Source organism: Mobula birostris, chromosome 19 (assembly GCF_030028105.1).
Source record: "Mobula birostris isolate sMobBir1 chromosome 19, sMobBir1.hap1, whole genome shotgun sequence".
Lineage (NCBI taxonomy): Eukaryota > Metazoa > Chordata > Chondrichthyes > Myliobatiformes > Myliobatidae > Mobula > Mobula birostris.
Window position 1 is genome coordinate 45,515,654 of NC_092388.1, and position 19,289 is coordinate 45,534,942.

Here is a 19,289-nt window from a genome sequence, read left to right on the forward strand (position 1 = left end):
GTCAAAGTTTTGGAAGTCATGCCGAATCTCCACAAACTCCTAAAGTGGAGGTGCTGCCATGCTTTCTTCATAATTGCCCTTATTGCCCTTGCATGCTGGGCCCTGGCTAAGTCCTCTGAAATAACAACACAGAGGAATTTAAAGTTGCTGACCCTCTCCTCCGCTAATTCTCCAATGTGGACTGGCTTGTGGACACCCCCGCCCCCCTCCAGTTTCCTCCTCCTGAATTCAATAATCAGCTCCTTGGTCTTGCTGACATTGAGTGGGAGGTTGTTGTCACGACACCACCCAACCAAATTTTCAATCTCCCTACTGTATGCTGATTCATCGCCACCTTTGATTCGGCCTATGACAGTGGTGTCAGCAACAAGGTTAAGTATGGCATTGGAGCTGTGCTTAGCCACACAGTCGTAAGTGTAAAGTGAGTCGAGCAGGGGGCTAAGCACACAGCCTTGTGGTGCACCTGTGCTGACGGAGATTGTGGAGATGTTACCAGTCTGAGTGAGGCCTATTGCACATCTTGATCTACTGAGCCAAACCATTATTTTCCCTAATGCTCTGATTTTACAAGGAAGGCCACCCCACTTTTTTAGATGGCATTCCAAAATATCAAAGATCCTTCAGCATTCTTCTCCCTTCCTTAGTCACCTTGTAGCCATGATTCTGTGATTGGAGTTTTGTCAGTTTACAATTTATCTTCATTCTCTTGTTCAGGTACAGCAAATTTCATTGTTGTCTCAAACATTTTTTAACAAAGTTTTTTGTAGCCATATTTGCCTTATTCCATTTTTTTTTAAATTTCTGAAGCCTATGTATTGGTGCAGTCCTTTCTTTGTGTTCTCTATCCATTCCTGGTGTAATTTGGTTATCTTTATCCAAATTACTCTCCTACTCTGCCTGCTTTCGCTTTCTTTTCAGCGTTTTAGATTCCCCTCTGCCGATCTCTTCCTGGTGGAGGTGACCATTGTTAACAGGACTGATAATTGGGGGCATTTCTAAAGGGGAGAAGAACAGGAGCTCGACACCAGGTTCATAGAATTTGAGAGCTGTTGGTGTGTTGGGCCATGCTATTCGTGTTGGTGCCACCTCTCCAAGCACAAGGTCCCCCCCACACCGTACTTCTCCTGTTTCTCTTTCAGTCCTGTAAATCCTTTCCTGTGCTCTCCCTATCCCGTTTGAAAGCTGCAGTTGAACCTGCCTGCATTGCCACCCCTGCTAGTGCATTCTGGACTCCAAATACACTGCGTTTTGTTTCAGAAAGAGTTCACCTAATCCACTTTTTGGTTCTTTTTGCCTTTATGCCCTGGGAATAAGTTCTCTCCATTCGCCCTGTATCAGATCCCCTCTCAACTCCTCTGCTACAAGGGCAGTTCCAGTTACTCCACTCCTTCTCCAGGTGACTAAGTTCATCTCTGGAATCATTCCTGTTGGGATTCTCCTGCACCCTGTCTAACCCTTTCACCTTTCCTAAAGAGTTGTTTCCGCAACAGGATACAGTACTCTGTGGTTAACCTAGCGTTCACCATGCTCTGCTGCTATGCCTGTCTGTATAAAACCCAAGATCCCATGCGTTTTGTTTTTAATAAAAAACCAGAACTATTTTCTCTCCCATCAGGCACCCGTCCGCCGTCTTCTTCCAGCCTGCCTGTATCTTGTTGAAGCCCATTAATATCCTCCAATCGGAGGCCGGGATTTAAACAGTTTGTTTTCTGCCTTTATTTCCTGGGAGAGAGACTGAGTTGGTGGCTAGAACTCGATGGTTTGTGGTGGGGGATTGAAGGCAAAAGTCACTGGCTCCCCAGTGTTGGGGGAAATTCCTTCTCGTCCAGTGCTGGATGTGGGACAAGCAATCTGGCCAATCGGACATTGGGATTACAGTTGGCTGCGACCCGTGGGAAGGCTATTACTTAACGCTGGCAATCCCAGGAACAGGCTCAAAGTGGAAGGAGGCTGCTTTCTGTCAATTTAACTCCTCAAAGGCCAGTTTTGTTTTTAAAATGCCCCAAAGTGAGGTGGAAGGCGCTGGTTAATCGCCATTTGACAATCCCAGCTGTCCTCCCTCTTCCTAAGTGAAAACAGACTTTGCAGCTTGTGTTGCGCACTGCATCTGTGGTTGGAGGCAAATCGTACGTCTGATCTCAGACATGTGGTTTCCTGTCTGTGTTTAAATTTACTAGCACATCAAAGCCTGCTACCACTCGACCATGTTTACAAGCAGATAATACTGTCTCTCATTTATTGTGGGCTGACTGATGTCCAACTCCAGTGTCTCAAAAGTTGGCTCTTTCTGAACTTTTTTATTGGCTCCTTTAAAGTACAGACTGAACTTGTTATCTGTTGTGCACAAGTTGAAACTCAGTAAGCTGCTTCTCAGTTCAAGATATTTCTTTTCACTCGACCAGCCATTCCTGCTCTCTGTCCACTATTAAGTCCCCGTATAAATAACCCTGCTGTGTAGCATTTTCGTATTTATCAATTATCATCACCAACTCTTTTCCTTCCTCACCCCCTCCCCCCTGCCAATTTATACCTAACCTTAATCACAACCACAACTTAAAAGCTCTTGCTGCATTTACCAGCACAACAGATTTTAGAGAAAGTTGCATCCAATATAAAGATGTAGCACATAACAAAGACGATGGTCACAGTCTGTTCCTCAAAGCTCCCAAGGCTCACCTTCAGAAACTGTTTCTTTCCCCCCTCCCACTGTGTGTCTGTTGCCTGGAGGTTCTTTTCCTTCAACTCCCTTTTGCTCCCTTGGCCTCAGTCTGGTCACAATAGCCTTGCTCAATTTTGGTCCTAGTTCCACATCAAACAAATGTCTGTCGGACTTTTTAAAAGTCTGATTCTTTCGGGAAGTCTGTGGTGCTTTGTCTGAACTTCCTCAGCCCCCTGCACTGGAATGTATTGCAAAGCACGTTCACCCTCTTCTGGAAACCAATAAACAGTCTGACTTAAAATAAGCTCAGTTTCATTTGCTTCTGACAGTTTGTTCTGCTGTGCTTTAAATTGACAATAGGCAGCAACCCAGGCTGACTTGAAAGCTCTGGGCTGTTTTCCCACACCTTTTGCCTGTTGCCAAAATAAGTCAAGCCTCGTGAATAGGGCCAGGGAGTGGTTTAGGAATGCATCCTCCAAAGACTCCCAGCATTTGCGCACAAATCCTACAAACCTAGCTGGCCCCCTTTTTGGCAAAGAGTTTGGGCCAGCCCTTTTTTTTAACAGTGAGGTGTGTGTTATTTACACAGCTGTTCAAACGCCCTTGCCTGAAGTGTATCTGTTGTGACCAAATATCACTGTTGCTAAAAGGCTGGGGCTGATGCATCAAGGACATTTTCTACCATCATTGCCTAGCCTTGGCTCAGTGCTGTCCCATTTGCCTTTTGAGTAAACGCATGGTTTCAAGGTCTCCTCTCGACCATACCGCCCAAGCTTACTTCCATCGCAATACAGAGGGAGTCCCGTGTAACCAATGGTGTCATTGTACGAAACTCTGTCTGTCATGTAAAACAGATGGAAACACCTCTACAGCACTATTTTGAAGAGCAAGACTTTTCTTGTCAGTAGTGTGGCTGCTACTCCTGAAACAGCATCTCTGACTGAGCAGATGATCTGTATTTTTTTATCACATTACTGTTTCTGGGACCTTTCTCTGTGTGAACTGGTCACTTGCTTCCAAAGGTGCACTAGTGAAGACAATTGAAAGACTTGCTTGCACATTTTGCAGGGCTCTAGATTTTAGTAAAATCCTGCCAATCTGAAGTTGGAGACTCTTTGCCTCCCTGAGCAAGGCTACTTAGTCTAGCATTTGGTTCCCTGGTGCTTAAGGCAAAGTGATGCTCAACTGCTGTTAATACCACTCTTTGCTCTTGGGTGACCTGCTCTGCACCCAATGCACCTATTGTGAAATTCCCACTTGTGTTCTAATCCTCCCCCCCGCCCCGTAATGGGTGTGTTTAAAAGCGAAAGACAGAACTTGAATCACAAGCACCCAGAGTCATAGTGTTATACATCATGGAAACAAGCTCTTTGTCCCAACATGTTGCTGCTAAACAAGCTGCCTTCCTGAGTGAATCGCATTTGCCAGCACGGCCCATGTCCCCCTCCTGTCCGGACAGCAATAAGTGGTGTAGTTGCACCTGCCACTAAAACGCTCCCTGTCCCCACAACCCTCTGGGTATGTTATTTTTTTTAAAAATTGCCGCACTCATGTTTTAGGATCCCCTGGCCTGGGAAAATTACTGTAATTATGACCCTTGTGATTTTATGAACATCTAAAAGGTCACCTCTCAGCCTCTTTTAGTTTTAGGGAAAACAGGTATAGTGTTTAACTCGAGTCCTCCAGACCCTTTTCTGCACCCTCTCTCGTTTAATCATGTCATTCCAATGGTGTGGCTGTCAGATCTACACACAATACCCGAAGTACGTTCTCACCCATCTCTTGTAGAGCTGTGACTTGATTTCACCCAAATCTTGTATTCACTGCCCCAAATGGTGAAGATAAGTGTGCCATACACCTTCTTCATCGCCCTGTCTGACCGTGTTATCACTTTCAAGGAACTACCTACATGTCCTTCGTTCTCTCTCCTGTACAACACTGCCCAAGGCCCTGCCATTCACTGTGTGCATCCATCCCTGATATTATCACTTTGCACTTGTCAGAGGTGAATTCTATCTGCCATTTGCTTTTGCCCACTTTCCCGGTTGGTTTGGATCCTTTTGCAATCTTAGACAGCCTTCTTCACTGTCCACTACACCACCTATATTGGTGTCACTGCAAAGGTATTAACCGTACCATATGTATTCTTGTCCATATAGTTAATAGATGTGGCAAACAGGGGATCCAGCATTAATCCCTGCAGCCTACCACTGGTCCAGACCTCCAATCATAAAAAAAAAACAACAGACCTCTACCACAGCAACACAAACAAAATGCTGGAAGAACACAGCAGGGCAGGCAGCATCTGTGGAAATAAACAGTCGACGTTTCAGGCCGAGACCCTTCCTAACATAAGAAATAGGAGCAGGAGTCGGCCATCTGGCCTGTTGATCCTGCTCTGCCATTCAATAAGATCATGGCTGATCTGGCCATGGACTCACCTCCACCTGCCTGCCTTTTCCCCATAACCTTTAATTCCCCTACTATGCAAAAATTGCTCCGGAGTCCGGCTGGTGGCACAGTGTCATCAACGCCAGACTTCGGAGCGAAGGTTCCCGAGTTCAAATCCAGTCAGGCCGCTCCCGGGCACGCTTTCCATCCATGCCGGGTTGAGTATCGAGCTTGCAACTCGGCCTCGTAAAAAAAAAAAAGACTGCGCTGTGAGAAGGACGTGGGGGACCACTCACAGAATCTTTCCTCCAAGACAACCACTTGAAAAAGTGGTCGCCAAGGCTCTGGCAGAGTATGGCACACAAAAAAAAATGCAAAAATCTATCCAACCTTGTTTTAACTATATTTACTGAGGTAGCCTCCATTGCTTCATTGGGCAGAAAGTTCCACAGATTCACCACCATCTGAGAAAAGCAGTTCCTCCTCATCTCCATCTGTTCCCCTCTATACACTGCGCTCGTTATATCCTCAAAGAACTCCAGTAAATTTGTTGAACAGGACCTGCCTTTACTGAATCCATGCTGCATTTGCCTGATGGATCCATTTCTTTCCAGATGCCTCGTTATTTCTTTTTTAATGATAGCTTCAAGCATTTTCCCAACTACAGATGTTAAACTAATAGTTACCTATAGTTACCTACCTTTTTCCTACATCCTTTTTTGAACTGTGGCGTGACATTCACTGTCTTCCAATCTGCTGGGACCTGCCCAGAGTCCAGAGAATTGTGGTAAATTATCACCAAAGCCTCTGCTATAACTTTGGCCCATTTCTTTCAGTAGCCTGGGATGCATTCCATCAGGACCAGGAGACTTGTCTATCTTCAGCCCACAAATTTGGTCAGCGCTACCTCTTTAGTGAATGCTATTGTATCGAGGTCCTCACCTCCCATCGTATCCATAACATCTCTCTTTGGCATGTTAGTCGTGTCCTCCACCGTGAAGACCGACCCAAAATAGTCATTCAAAGCCTCTGCCATTTCCTCATTACCCAATATCAATTCCCCCTTTCCTCCTCCAAGGAACCTATGTTCACCTTAGCCACCATTTTCCACTTTATATAATTATAAAAACTTTTACTATCCGTTTTTGTATTTTGTGCTAGTTTACTTTCAAAATCTATCTTTCCTTTCTTTATTGCTGGCTTAGTCGTTCTTAGAATTGATTTTAAGATTCTCCTGTTTGTTTATAAAGCCCTAAATGGGCTGCCCCCCCCTCCATATCACAGACCTTCTAACCCCTTATTCTACTTCCTGGTCCCTCAGGTCAGCTGACTTGGGGCTCCTGGCTGTCCCGCGATCTAAACTTAAGCTTGGGTGACAGTGCCTTTGCTATTGTAGCCCCTAGACTGTGGAACAGCATTCCCCTCCCTATCAGATCTGCCCCCTCCATCGACTCTTTTAAATCTAGGCTCAAAACTTACTCTTATTCACTAATGTTTGAATCCTCCTGATGTCGCTGATTCTTGACTTGTGCCTCGGCCCTTGTGTTTGTTTCTTTTGTGCCTATAAGCTGTTTGCCTTGTTGGTTATGTCTGTGTTTTTTGTATTTGTGATTTTAGCTATCTGCTCTGATCTGTACAGCACTTTGGTCAACGTGGGTAGTTTTTAAATGTGCTATATAAATAAATTTGACTTGACTTTTTAAAGTTTTCCCAAACTTCCAGTTTCCCACTACTCTTGGCGACTTTGTATGCCCGAGCTTTTAGTTTGATGCCTTCCTTTATTTCCTTAGTTATCCATGGCTGGCTCTGCCCATCCTTTACTGTCCTTGCTTTTAACTGGAATATACTCTTGTTGAACACCATGAAAAATCTCTTTGAAAGTTTTCCACTGTTCCTCAACCGTCCCACCATATAGCCTGTGTTCCCAGTCTACACTAACCAAATCCTCCCGCATCCCATTGTAGTCTCCATTGTTTAGGCATAATACACTGGTTTTAAATTGAACTATTGCACCCTCCTTTTGTATGAGAAACTCAATCATACTGTGATCACTCTTTCCAAGAGGGTCCCTAACTACAAGATCACTAATTTTACCTGTCTCATTACTTAAGACCAGATCCAAGATAACACATTCCCTTGTTGGTTCAGTAACATGCTGTTCAAAGATGTTACAGAACTGAGACATGAAAACATAGAAAACCTACAGCACAATACAGGTCCTTCAGCCCACAAAGCTGTGCTGAACATGTCCTTACCTAAGAGATTACCTAGAGTTACCCATAACCTTCTGACTCCTTCCTCCAAGCCAATCTTGCATTCAGTTGGTTAGCCCACCCTGGATCACAGATGTTCGAAATGTTCAGACCAGCCTATCATGTGAGACCTTGTCAACAGCCTTGTAGACAACATAAGTCGTTCTACTATTATCAGTCACCTCTTCAGAAAAAAACACACACACAATCATGGCACTGTCACTCGTGCACAATGCAATGCTGACTATCCTAGTCAATCCTTGCCTTTCCAAATGCAGGTAGAATGCCTTCCAGTAAGTTATCTGTCACTGATGTTGGATTCTCAGGCTGGTGGTTCTGTGGTTTGTGCTTACAGTCCTTAAATACAGCCAGAACTATACTCCCATGTCTTTTTGGTCAGGATAAGAGCATGGGGTACTGTTACAGGATATCTGCTTCACAGCAGGTGAGCTGAGGACTCCATTCCAAATGTGTAATAAATTAGACTCGGTTCCTGATAGTAGCCCATGAGAGATTACTACCAGGAGTAAGTAATTTGCTGCAGACAGTGTTATTTTCCACTGTTCTCATTAATTTGCAGACAGCATTCACCCGTGTTGGCCCATCAAATATAAATACAAAAGTAAGGTTTTTTTTTAAATAAGTAATGGTTCACTGGCAAAGTACAAATCAGGTGGAAAACATGCAAGGCTTTATGCACTGCTTACAGCTCTGGAGAGGATATTGCAATCTGTGTGCTGCACTTGTGTTACAGTATCTATTGCAGTTATCTGCCTAGGCTGTTTAAGTGTCAGTCATTCCTTTAAGCCTTCTTGATTTGCATAAGACAGAGGAGCAGGTTTGAGCTGTTTGGCCAATCGAGTCTGCCCCAGCATTCCATCATCGTTGATTTATTTGCCCTCTTAACTCCACTCTCTTGCCTTCTCCCTGTAACCCCTGATGCCCTTACTAATAACCTACTGTATAAACCTTCACTTTAAATACACACAATGACTTGAAATTCACAACCGTGGCAAATAAAAATTGCACACACTTGCCACCCTCTGACTAAAGAAATCCCTCCTGATCTCTGTTCTAAAGGAATGTTCTTCTTTTCTGAGGCTGTGCTCTCTGATCCTAAACTCTCCCATTATTGGAGACACTCTCTTCACCTCTATTCTGTCTGGGCCTTTCAATATTCGATATGTTTCAATAAGAATTCCCAGCCCCCATTCTTCTTAACTCCAGTGAGTACATGCCCAGAGGAATCTAACGCTAATCATACATTTGCAAGCAAAAGTTTGTGAACCTTCTGCAATTACCTGGTTCTCTGCATTAATTACTCATAAAATGTGGTCTGATCTTCATTTAAGTCACAATAATAGACAAGTACAATCTACCTAAACTAGTAACACAAACAATTGTACTTTTCATATCTTTATTGAACACATTGTTTAATCATTCACAGTCCAGGCTGGGGTACTGCAAGTCTGTGTCTTTGCTGTTGCTTTGCTGCACGCTTGAGTGCTCGGTGGTGGGCGCCGATGCCTTTTTTTTTGCTGGTGGGGGAGGGGGGCTCGTTGCTTGCTGCCACTTGTGCGTGGGAGGGACGGGAGCTGGAGGGGTGCGATTTTGGGGTTTCAACATTTAACTGTCATTCATTCTTTGGGGCGCTCCTCTGTTTTCGTGGATGGTTGCAAAGAAAAGGCATTTCAGGATGTATATTGTATACATTTCTCTGACATTAAATGTACCTTTTGAAACATATGTGAACCCTTGTATTTAATAATTGGTAGAACCTCCTTTAGCAGCAATAACCTCCACCAAAAGTTGCCTGTAGCTGCTGATCAGACTTGCACAATGGCAAGGAAGAATTTTTTGACCATTTCTCCATACAAAACTGTTACAGTTAATCAATATTTCTGGGATACGTTGCATGAACATCCCCCTTCAGGTCATGGCACAGCATCTCAAGTGGGTTAAGATCTGGACCCTGACTTGGCCATTCCAAAACACACATTTTCTTCATTTTAAACCATTCTGTTGTTGATTTACTCTTGTCTTTTGGATCATTTTCTTTTTGCATCATCCAACTTCTACAAACGTTTGTATTAAGCTTCAGGTGACAGACTGCTACCCTGACATTCTCTTGTAAAATGTCTTGATGCAATTTTGAATTAATTGTTCCCTCAGTAATTGCAAGCTGTCCAGGCCCTGAGGCAGCAAAGCAGCCCCAAACCATAATGCTCCTTCCACCATGCTTCACAGTTGGGATGAGGTTTTGCTGTTGGTGTGCAGTGCCCTTTTCCCTCCAAACATAGCAATGTGCATTTCTGCCAAGAAGTTCAACTTTTGTCTCATCTGTCCACAGAATATTGTCCCAGAAGCATTGTGGAACATCCAGGTGATATTTTGCAGACTTGAGATGTGCAGCAATGTTTTTTTTAAGAGAGCAGTGGTTTCCTCTATGGTGTCCTTCCATAAACATCATTCTTGTTCAGTGTTTTTCTTATAGTGGACACATAAACAGACTTCAGCAAGTTCTAGAGATTTCTGCAGGTCTTTTGCTGTTAGCCTGTTAGTCTTTTTCACCTCCTTCAGCTCTTGTGCTCTTGGTGTGATCTTTGCAGGATGCCCACTTTAGGGAGAGTAGCAACAGTACTGAATTTCCTCCATTTGTAGACAATTTCTCTTACTGTGGACTGATAAATGCTCGGGTCTTTAGAAATGCTTTTGTAGCCTTCTCCAGCTTCATGCATCTCTACAGTTCTTCAAAGGTCCTCTGAAAATTGTTTTGATCAAGGCATGGTGCATATAAACAGATATTTCTTGAGAAGGGTAGGCTCTGCCAATAACCTGACTTAGTGTGTCTTTTTTATAGGGCAGGGCACCTCTACAACCCACACCTCCAATCTCATCTCATTGACTGGAACACCTGGCTCCAAATAGCTTTTGTAGAAGAGGTTCACATATTTTTTCGAAACTAGGCTGTGATTGCTTAAATGGTGTGCTCAGTATTGATGAGAAGAAGTACAACTGGTTGTGTTATTAGTTTAGACAGAGTGTGTTTGTCTATTATTGTGACTTGGATGAAGATCAGACCACATTTTATGAGTAATTAATGCAGAAAACCAGCTAATTGCAAAGGGTTCACAAACTTTATCTTGTAACTGTACATTAACCCTGTTATCTTTCCTGTGATGCCATGAGTTCTTGTTTAGCAGCCTCAGGTGCGACACCTTGTCAAAGGCCTTCTGAAAAAACAAATAACCAACATCCACTGACTCTCCTTTGCCTATCCTGCCTGTTATTTCCTCAACGAATTCCAACAGATTTGTCAGGAAAGATTTCCCCTTGGGGAAACCATGCTGACTACAGCTCATTTTATCATGTGCCTCCAAGTACCGCTACTTCATCCTATATAAAGGACTTTAACATCTTACCAGCCACTGACGTTGGGCTGACTGGCCTATAATTTCCTGTCTTTTGTTTCCCTCCCTTCTTAAAGAGTGGAGTGGCATTTGCAATTTTCCCTTCTTCTGGAACCATTCCAGAATCTAGTGATTCTTGAAAGATCATTACTAATGCCTCCGTAATCTCCTAAACTACCTTTTTGAGAGCCCTAGAATGAGCGCTATTTGGTCCACATAATGTCTACCTTCAGACCTTTCAGCTTCCCAAGCACCTTCTCCTTATTATTAGTGATTACACTCACCCCGTCCCTGACACTTGAATTTCTGGCACACTGCTAGAATCCTCCACAATGAAGACTGCCGCAAAATACTCCTTCAGTTCATCTGTTATTTCTTTGTCCCTTCAGTACTACCCTACCAGTGCCATTTTCCAGCTGTCTGATGCCCATTCTTGTCTTTCTTTAACTCTTTATATCTGGGTGGGGGGAGAAAAACTTCTGGTGTCCTCAGTAGTATATATTATTGGCTAGTTTACCTTCTGATTTCAGCTTTTCTGTCGTTATAGTCTTTTAGTTCCCTTCTGGCTTTTAAAAGCTTCTCAATCCTCTCGCACTCCTGTGAATTTTTGCTATTTTACTTTTATACTGGCTTTGACTTCCCTTGTTAGCCATGGTTGCCCCATCGTTCCTTTTCGGAAGCTGCTGCTTCTTTGGGGTGAACAGATCCATAACTTGTACTACTGTTCGAAACTCTAAAAGTCCTTTGTGATTCATGTAGTACCTACATTTGTCCTGTGAAGCATAGTTGGTTTGGTTCCTGGGCTGTTTAGCTCCATTGAAGGTTGAACACTCTGAGCAGTGAGAGTGGTGAGAGTTGCTGAGTACACACATAGTCCTTCCCACACACTTTTACAGGAAATGCTTTCCTCTTTGTTGTACCTTCTTGGGCCCATAGGATCTCCCAGGCACCTTGCACTCAATGAGGTCCCTTTTATAGATGATAGAGAAAGGTACCTACAGTGCATGCAGCCAGATGTTGCGAGTAGAAATGTGATAATGATCTGATAACATGATTAGATGCTGGCTGATACAAGAATGAGGGCTTGAGGATTGAGAGGCTTTTAAAAGAATGAGACCCTTGACCTTTGAAATACTCCAGCGAAATCTTTTCACTTTAGACAAGCATTTAAAACCTCAACTGAAAGAAAGTCCTTCTGACTGCCCAGCACTCCCACTTTGCCATGTGGGAATCTTCTCCCAAATTATGTATCCATGCCTTTTTGGCTGAGATCTTAAACCCATAACTTTCTGACTTCAAAGCAACATGGTGGCCCATGGAGTCTTAATTCAAGACAATGGATGCAGAAGAGCGATTGATGAGATGTAATGGTTCCTTAAGTTCAGGGGAGCTGGTTGGGATAAGCTCCCACTACCCATTAAATGCTCTTAATGGTGTATGTCTCAAACAGCCTCTGACAACCAAGTCCAGTTCCTGGCCTTCACATGCGGTTTAGCTACTAAGCCCGGGGGAACCATTTCTACTGACAGGAGAAGGGGCAAATGTGGGCTGTTAGCATCTTAAAACCAGTTGCCTCAGGCTGATGGGGCTCGTCAGCCATGGTTGGCATCTCGTCTAGGAAAGGGGAAAGCTCTGATCTCAAAGCTCTGCTGCCTTGCGGCTATACCCACCTGTGGGGATGGCTGCAGGAGTGAACCCAGAGGAAAAATCCTGAGCAGGGGTCCCTGAGGCAGTCCTACAAAGAGTCCTGCTCCGACAGGCAACTCCTGCAAGGCCGCCAGTGCCAAACTATACCGGTTTCTGTCGTTCCCTTGGATTCTTCAGCTGTGTGGAGAGCGGGAGCCTGCTGCACGGGCAACAACTTGCTCTTCATGTCATACTGGCCTGGCCTGCGTGTGGACTGTGTATCACGTGGACAGCTAAAATGCCACAGCCATGATTGACCCCCAACTAACGGGCCTCATAATCTTTCCCGAAACCGACTTAATATTATAGACTGAACAAAGTTCCGAAAGATTATTGGAAAATTTAACAGTTAAGTAGGCGCTGACATGTTCATCTGTGTTAACTGTCAACATTTAAAGGTAAACAGGGAAAAACCATCACTCTCCTAAAAAGGAAGTAAAGTTTCCCCTTCTCTATCCTTAAAGAGCCCAGGGATTAACCAGTTAGTGGTCAGTTGCTGACAGCAGCTAGAATGCTCCACTGATTCTTTTCTGCTCGAGTGCTCCAGAGCTGGTCAATATTGATAAACTCTGATCCATTCATAAGATGTGTGATTTGTTCTTTCTTTTGATATATTGTTTCTTCAGGGGAGATTACCCAGAAGTGGGATGGTTAAATTCTGGGCTGTGGTTTCTGTTTTTAATATTCAATTCAAGAGGGTGATTTTGAGAACTGATTGTGGTGCCTGTGTTTTGTTACAATTTTGCTGGTATCCGTCTACTTTAGATATCCCAGTGGACGTGGAATCTATCACCAAAGTGATCCTCGTCACTCTCATCCCACTGCTCGTCATTGCTTTCGTGGTGACCCTCGGTTATTACTTGTACCGGGTCCAGAGACAGAAGGCCCTGAACAGAGAGTGGGCAAAGGATCAGAAGGTCAAGAAAGCAGGTCATCGGATCCGGGGGCCGATTGACCGCAGCGAAGGGTGCGCCATCCGCCTGGACGACGACCAGTCTGACATCAGCTCCACCTGCGCCAACAACATCAACCACAACACTGAACTGCTGCCCCTGGAGCTGGACGGCATCGTGGGCAAGGGCCGCTTCGCTGAGGTCTACAAGGCCAAGCTACGACAGAGCACCTCCGAGCAGTTCGAGACTGTGGCCGCGAAGATCTTCCACTTCGATGAATACGTGTCCTGGAAGAATGAGAAGGAGATCTTCTCTGACGCCAACCTGAAGCACGAGAACGTGCTGCAGTTCCTGACGGCAGAGGAGCGGGATACAGAAATGGGCAAGCAGTACTGGCTGATCACCGCCTATCACCCCCAGGGCAACCTGCAGGACTACTTGATGAGGCACGTTGTCAGCTGGGAGGATCTGTGCCTGCTGGGAGGGTCGCTGGCCAAGGGGATCGCCCACTTGCACAGTGAATACACCCCCTGTGGCCGGCCGAAGATTCCCATTGCCCACCGGGACCTCAAAAGCTCCAACATTCTGGTGAAGAACGACATGACCTGCTGCCTGTGCGACTTTGGCCTGTCCTTGCGGTTGGAGTCGTCTCTGTCAATAGATGACTTGGCTAACAGCGGGCAGGTAAGTGCAAGCTTTTATCTCTTCAAACTATCGGGTATCTCTGCTCTGAATCTTCACAATAGACAATAGGTGCAGGGGTAGGCCATTCGGCCCTTTGAGCCAGCACCGCCATTCACCGTGATCATGGCTGATCATTCACAATCAGTATCCAGTTCCTGCCTTATCCCCATAACCTTTGATTCCACTATCTTTAAGAGCTCTATCCATCTCTTTCTTGAAAACATCCAGAGACTTGGCCTCCACAGCCTTCTGGGGCAGAGAATTCCACATATCCACCACTCTCTGGGTGAAAAACCTCCCTACCAATGCCCTAATACCTCAGATATGATTCTATCAAATGAGTTTTAATTGTGCTCCTGCAAAACACATTAAAATGCAAGGCTGGCTTGTAACTGGCTCATTGCTGTTGGATTAATTAACAAACACCTTCCATTAGGTCTCTATTATTTTTGTTACTTGGAATTCAGTCTAACTGCAAAGCTGTCGGGAGCCTGATTCCACACTGTAGTTTATACCCTGTACAATTTAGAGATACAGTTACAGTACTAATCCTGTCTGTAATTCTACAGCATTAATCCTCTCCATTAACCTCCTGTTCTAATACAGCAGGAGTAACTCTGTCCCTACTGTCAGTTGAAAACCTTGTGGACCAGGAGTAATCTTGTCCATAACCTCAAAGCCTAAATCAGCAGGACTCCACAACCATTCCTTGCCGTTCTAATCCTGGCCCTAGTCCCAAACTGCTTTATTCTGCTGTTTGTGGGGTTCTTGGCTTGGAATGCTTTGAGCTTGTAGTTTTCAGGTTGCTGGCTTTGCCTTGGTTCATTTTGTCCCTTGGCTACAGTGGAAGGTCACCTGTTTCTCCCCATCCACATAGCTTTGCGCTTGCAATACCTCGTCATCGGTATCTGCCATTTTGCGCTCGTTTCTGAGCCACAATGCTGACTGAAATGTATCCTGCACCTAATCTAAGCTACTACTGCACTTCTTGGGCCTGCCTATTTTTAGACTTGTCATTAGCTCCTCCGGAAGGATTTGGCATGTGTTAATTAGGAGCCTGACACCTGCAGATAAACTTTGGGAAAAGTTGTCTTGAGCAAAGCAGGTGTTTGAACCTGTCCAGGGTTCTTCAACAGTTCCTGTAGTCTCTAAGGAAAAGTCAGCTTTAAAAATAAATTTAGACAAACTTCCTGTGGAAATAGGTGGAAATAGCATCCTTCCACCCAACACCGCCCCCACCCCCCCCACCCCCGGTCAAATGATCACAGAAGCAAAAACTTCTGATTCTTTGTGTGTGTGAGATCTCTGTTCCATCTGTTTTTTTTTCATTTACGTCATCACCATCAAATTTCCTTTCCTGTACCAACTCTGTTACGTGCCAATAAGGACAGGGGCTCCTTCCTTCATGTTCCTGCAGTACCCATTTTTGTGACTGACTAAATCACTGGAGAAACTGGTGGACGTGAAAGACTTTTTTCCATCATGACAGACATTCTCTCGGCAAAGTCTTCCCAAACTTGTGGTACATCAAGGTTTTATACTCTTAAAGACAACACAACTTCAATAACTTCAACGACATTATTTCCTTCAGCATTCCGTGCCTGACAAGTGGTTCAATTGAAGTACATCTTCACAGTGCAAGCACATTCTAACTGATCAGACACCTCTGAAGGTTTGAAGTCCTTTGTTGAAACAAACTAATTCACACAGATTGTCTAAAAGCCTCTGAGGGAACTAGATGCCCAGGATTAGTGTTAAGAGGGTTAACTCTCCAAAGTCACCTTCAGTCCAAGGAATGTGTACCCAGCCCATCCAGCCTTTACTTGTATATGAAGCACTTCAACCCCTGCACCCTCTCCAATGCAATCATATTCTCACCTGACTTGAATTGTACACAGTACTCTAGTTGTGGCCTAAGCGGTGTTTTATACCGTGACTTCTCATGCTCTTGTGTTCTACGCTTGTTTAATGAGTGTATCTTGCCTACATGCACTACTACATCTAGAGATCTCCGTACTTTTCACCCAAGGTTCCTCTGTTCCTCAGTACTCCCGGAGGCCTTGCCATTCAGCGCACACTTCCGAGCCCTGTTACTCGTCAGAATTAAATTCCATTAGGCATTGCTCTGCCCATCTTACCAACTGAGTGATGTCATTCTGTGTCCTGAGGCTCACCTCCCCACTATCAACTGCACTATTGATTTTTTTTTTCTTTAATCTCCTCCGTGAAATTAACTGTACCGAGATGTCTCCACACTAGAGTCAACATTCTGGCAGATCTCTTGTGCGCTCTCTCTCGAGTCTTTCAAGGGTCTGGTGTTCAGTACTGAGCACAGTATTCCATCTGGATGCAATCTGTCTTTGAGAAGGGCACTTACATCCTATGCCTCAGTAAACAGACTATAGACTAATTGCCCCTACTTAACAAGTTATCCTACCACCTACATTCAATATCATGATGCATTTTATAGTTTTCCTTATTCTTACTGAATGGACCAACCCAACTCATTTATGTGTCTCTTCCCTTCTCAAGATGTTCTTGCTATGTATGGTGTTTTTTTTTTGCAGACTTGTAAATGATATCCTGTTTTCTCGGTGTTTTGAGAGACCAAAAAGAGCAGTCATTGTCATTCTGTCAAACGCTACTATAAGTCTCCTTTCAGCCTAAGAACAGCCGTGCACCACCTCTCCTGTCCCTTGGCCAGATTCATATCCATGTTGTCACAGTCCATTTCATTCAGTTGTGCTAACGTGCCTATGGTGCTAGTGCCACGAGAAACATCTCTGAAAGCCACATGCACAGCATATTAGGCATTGCTAAAAGGCTGACTTCGTCTGGTGAGGGTTTTGCTATTTGTCACTCAATTAATGTCACTGCCTTGCGTTAATAAATGAGGGTAAGCAGGCGTTCAGCCAGCAGATCGATGCTATTTAATAGTCTTGGCGTGTGAATGAGCTGCTTGTGTTACTGGTGTGGAACTTGCCACTAGTTCAAAATTAAGTCATACATCCTGAAGTAAGCAAGCAGGAGATCTTTCAAGCAGTTTTTAACTGTCACTGTAGATTATTTGTCCGTGTATGATTTCATTACGATGTATACATTTTCTTCAGTTATCGTTGTGACATAGAAGTAGATCTTAGAATCATAGAGCAAAGGAAGCAAGCCTTTTGGACCATCAGCATTTTAAAACAGTTACCTCTATTGTCACACAGACTGCCTCTCCCACAAGGCTGAGGCTTTTTTCTGTTTTAAGTTACACATCCAATTAAAACAGAAAAAAGCTGCAGCCTGTGACTTATCAGTAAAGGAGGGGGGGAGGAAGAAATCAGATTCAATAGTAACTTTCAGAACAGAAGTTACACGTCCAATTCTGTTCTGAAAGTTACGATTGAATCTGATTTCTTCCCCCCACCCCACTCCCCAGGCTTTTCTGATGGTCCATTTCAAATGACAGCAGGCCACTTGAGTTCAAAATATTCTCCTGTCCCAGCTGTGTCTGTGGCCACCTTGCCACGCTGTCCTCCATCTGTCCATGGAAACATTCCCTCCTTATCAAAACATCTCGTGATAACTTCTACCGAATCTGTCGCCAGACTTTTACTTCTTCGTTCTCTGCTTGTTGGAAAGTTGGTTCCTCTTTACTGGTGGGCAAGAATTTGAAGGGCGGGGGGGGGGGTCTGAAGAATGTTCAACATTGAAAGGATGACCAAATGGGGGTGATCGTTTAGATATATTGGGCTTGCAATATTGTCACTGAAGTGCTAACATACAGGAGGGTAGTTACAGGAGTAAGTGTGAGTGCCATCTTGGACGTACATACACAGGGTATACATGCCACGAAAATTAGCTCTTTCAGCAGCACGTTGTATTACAAACGCAAGTTAACAAATTTAAGTGAACACAAGTTATGCATGACCTGTACAAAATAAACATAATGACCTGGTACAATACTGAAGGGAGGAGAAATACAGTCCAAGGTAGTTTAAGGGTTTTTCAGGCCGGGAAGAAGCTGACTAACCTACCATCTGAACTCAGTTTTCATGCCTTGGCTCCATATCCCTTGATGCTCTTTCCCAGCCAAGCTCCTCCTGCCTCAGCTCTGCCTTTGTAGATTGCTCTTTATAATCTCAGCACATTTGATGCGAGTGAAATGTTTTGAAGTGCAGTGGATTACGTCAGCCACTTAATTGGAACAATTCTTAAAGAACAAAAACTGATTGAGTAAATAGTATTTATTTGGGACACTCTGAGGTTTAATTGGGCCAGGAGACTGTGCTGAACAGTTTCTAACTAGCGTCAGACGCGTGCACTTTTGGGGCCCTCAGACACTAAACTGCGCTTAGGGAGAACAGTTTTTAAATCGCATCATTTTTGTGCTCTTGCGTTCAAGAAGCAGTGATTTTTGTGATTGATAGTTGTTGAGAAATAAGCAGTAAGACAAATCAGAATTGTTTTGCTCCCTGCGGTTTCAAGCATTCAGGCTTGGAGATGCCAGAAACACTGTAGAGTGAAAATGTAACAATTTCACTCCTTCAGATTAGGAGTTACAAAGAGTTTGAAGGTATCGGCAATCATCTTGAATGTGACAATGAAAATGAGATTGGGAGGATGTAATCACCGATGGCATTGTATGAAGACAGTCTGTTATCTACACCAAGTGTCTGCACTAATTTTGTACAATTGCATTTAGTCAAAAAAAAATGTGGCAGCATACAGGTACACTGAATGAATTCCTCAATCGATAACAATCAGGAACTAACGCATAATTTTATAGTACCGTACAGGTCGACATTCACTAATCCGACTACCTGTAATCCGGTTCCTTCGATAATCCACACTGATTTCAAATTTTCTGTGCAACTGTAATTTCAAATTTTCCGGGCCACTGTACCAATCTGCTGCACATTGTTTCGGTTGCGCTAGATCTGTTCATGTGTTGATGGGTTGGTCTGCCTACGACCTCAGATCAGACATGGTGGCCCGCTGAATTTAAGCCTGTTACTAAGCGGAGGAAAAGAAACTAACAAGGATTCCCTCGGTAACTGCGACTGCAATGTAGTCTTTGGGGTAACTGCAAGTCTGTGTCTTTGCTATCGCTTAGCTCATGCTTGAGTGCTGGTAGTGGGTGTGCTTTACTTTTTGCCGGTGGGGAGGGGGAATTTTTGCTTGCTGCCTTACGCGCTGGAGGGAGGGGAGCGGGGAGCAGGCGCGGGGAATTTAGGGGTTCTAACATTTAACTGTCATTCATTCTTTGGGACACTCCTCTGTTTTCATAGATGGTTGCGAAGAAAAAGCATTTCAGGATGTATATTGT

At 44.2% G+C, this 19,289-nt stretch overlaps 1 protein-coding gene across 2 annotated transcripts in view; it reads left to right on the forward strand.

Moving 5' to 3' along the window:
• The window catches only part of tgfbr2b (transforming growth factor beta receptor 2b), a 76,106-nt gene that overhangs the window by 31,601 nt on the left and 25,216 nt on the right, over positions 1–19,289 (forward strand). For both annotated transcript variants that reach the window (XR_011889748.1, XM_072283530.1), the window contains exon 4: positions 13,164–13,975. Coding sequence is in view for 1 of the 2 variants with exons in the window: in XM_072283530.1 (XP_072139631.1) it covers positions 13,164–13,975 (812 nt within the window). In the remaining variant the exon portion in view is untranslated. The remainder of the gene's footprint in view (positions 1–13,163; positions 13,976–19,289) is intronic.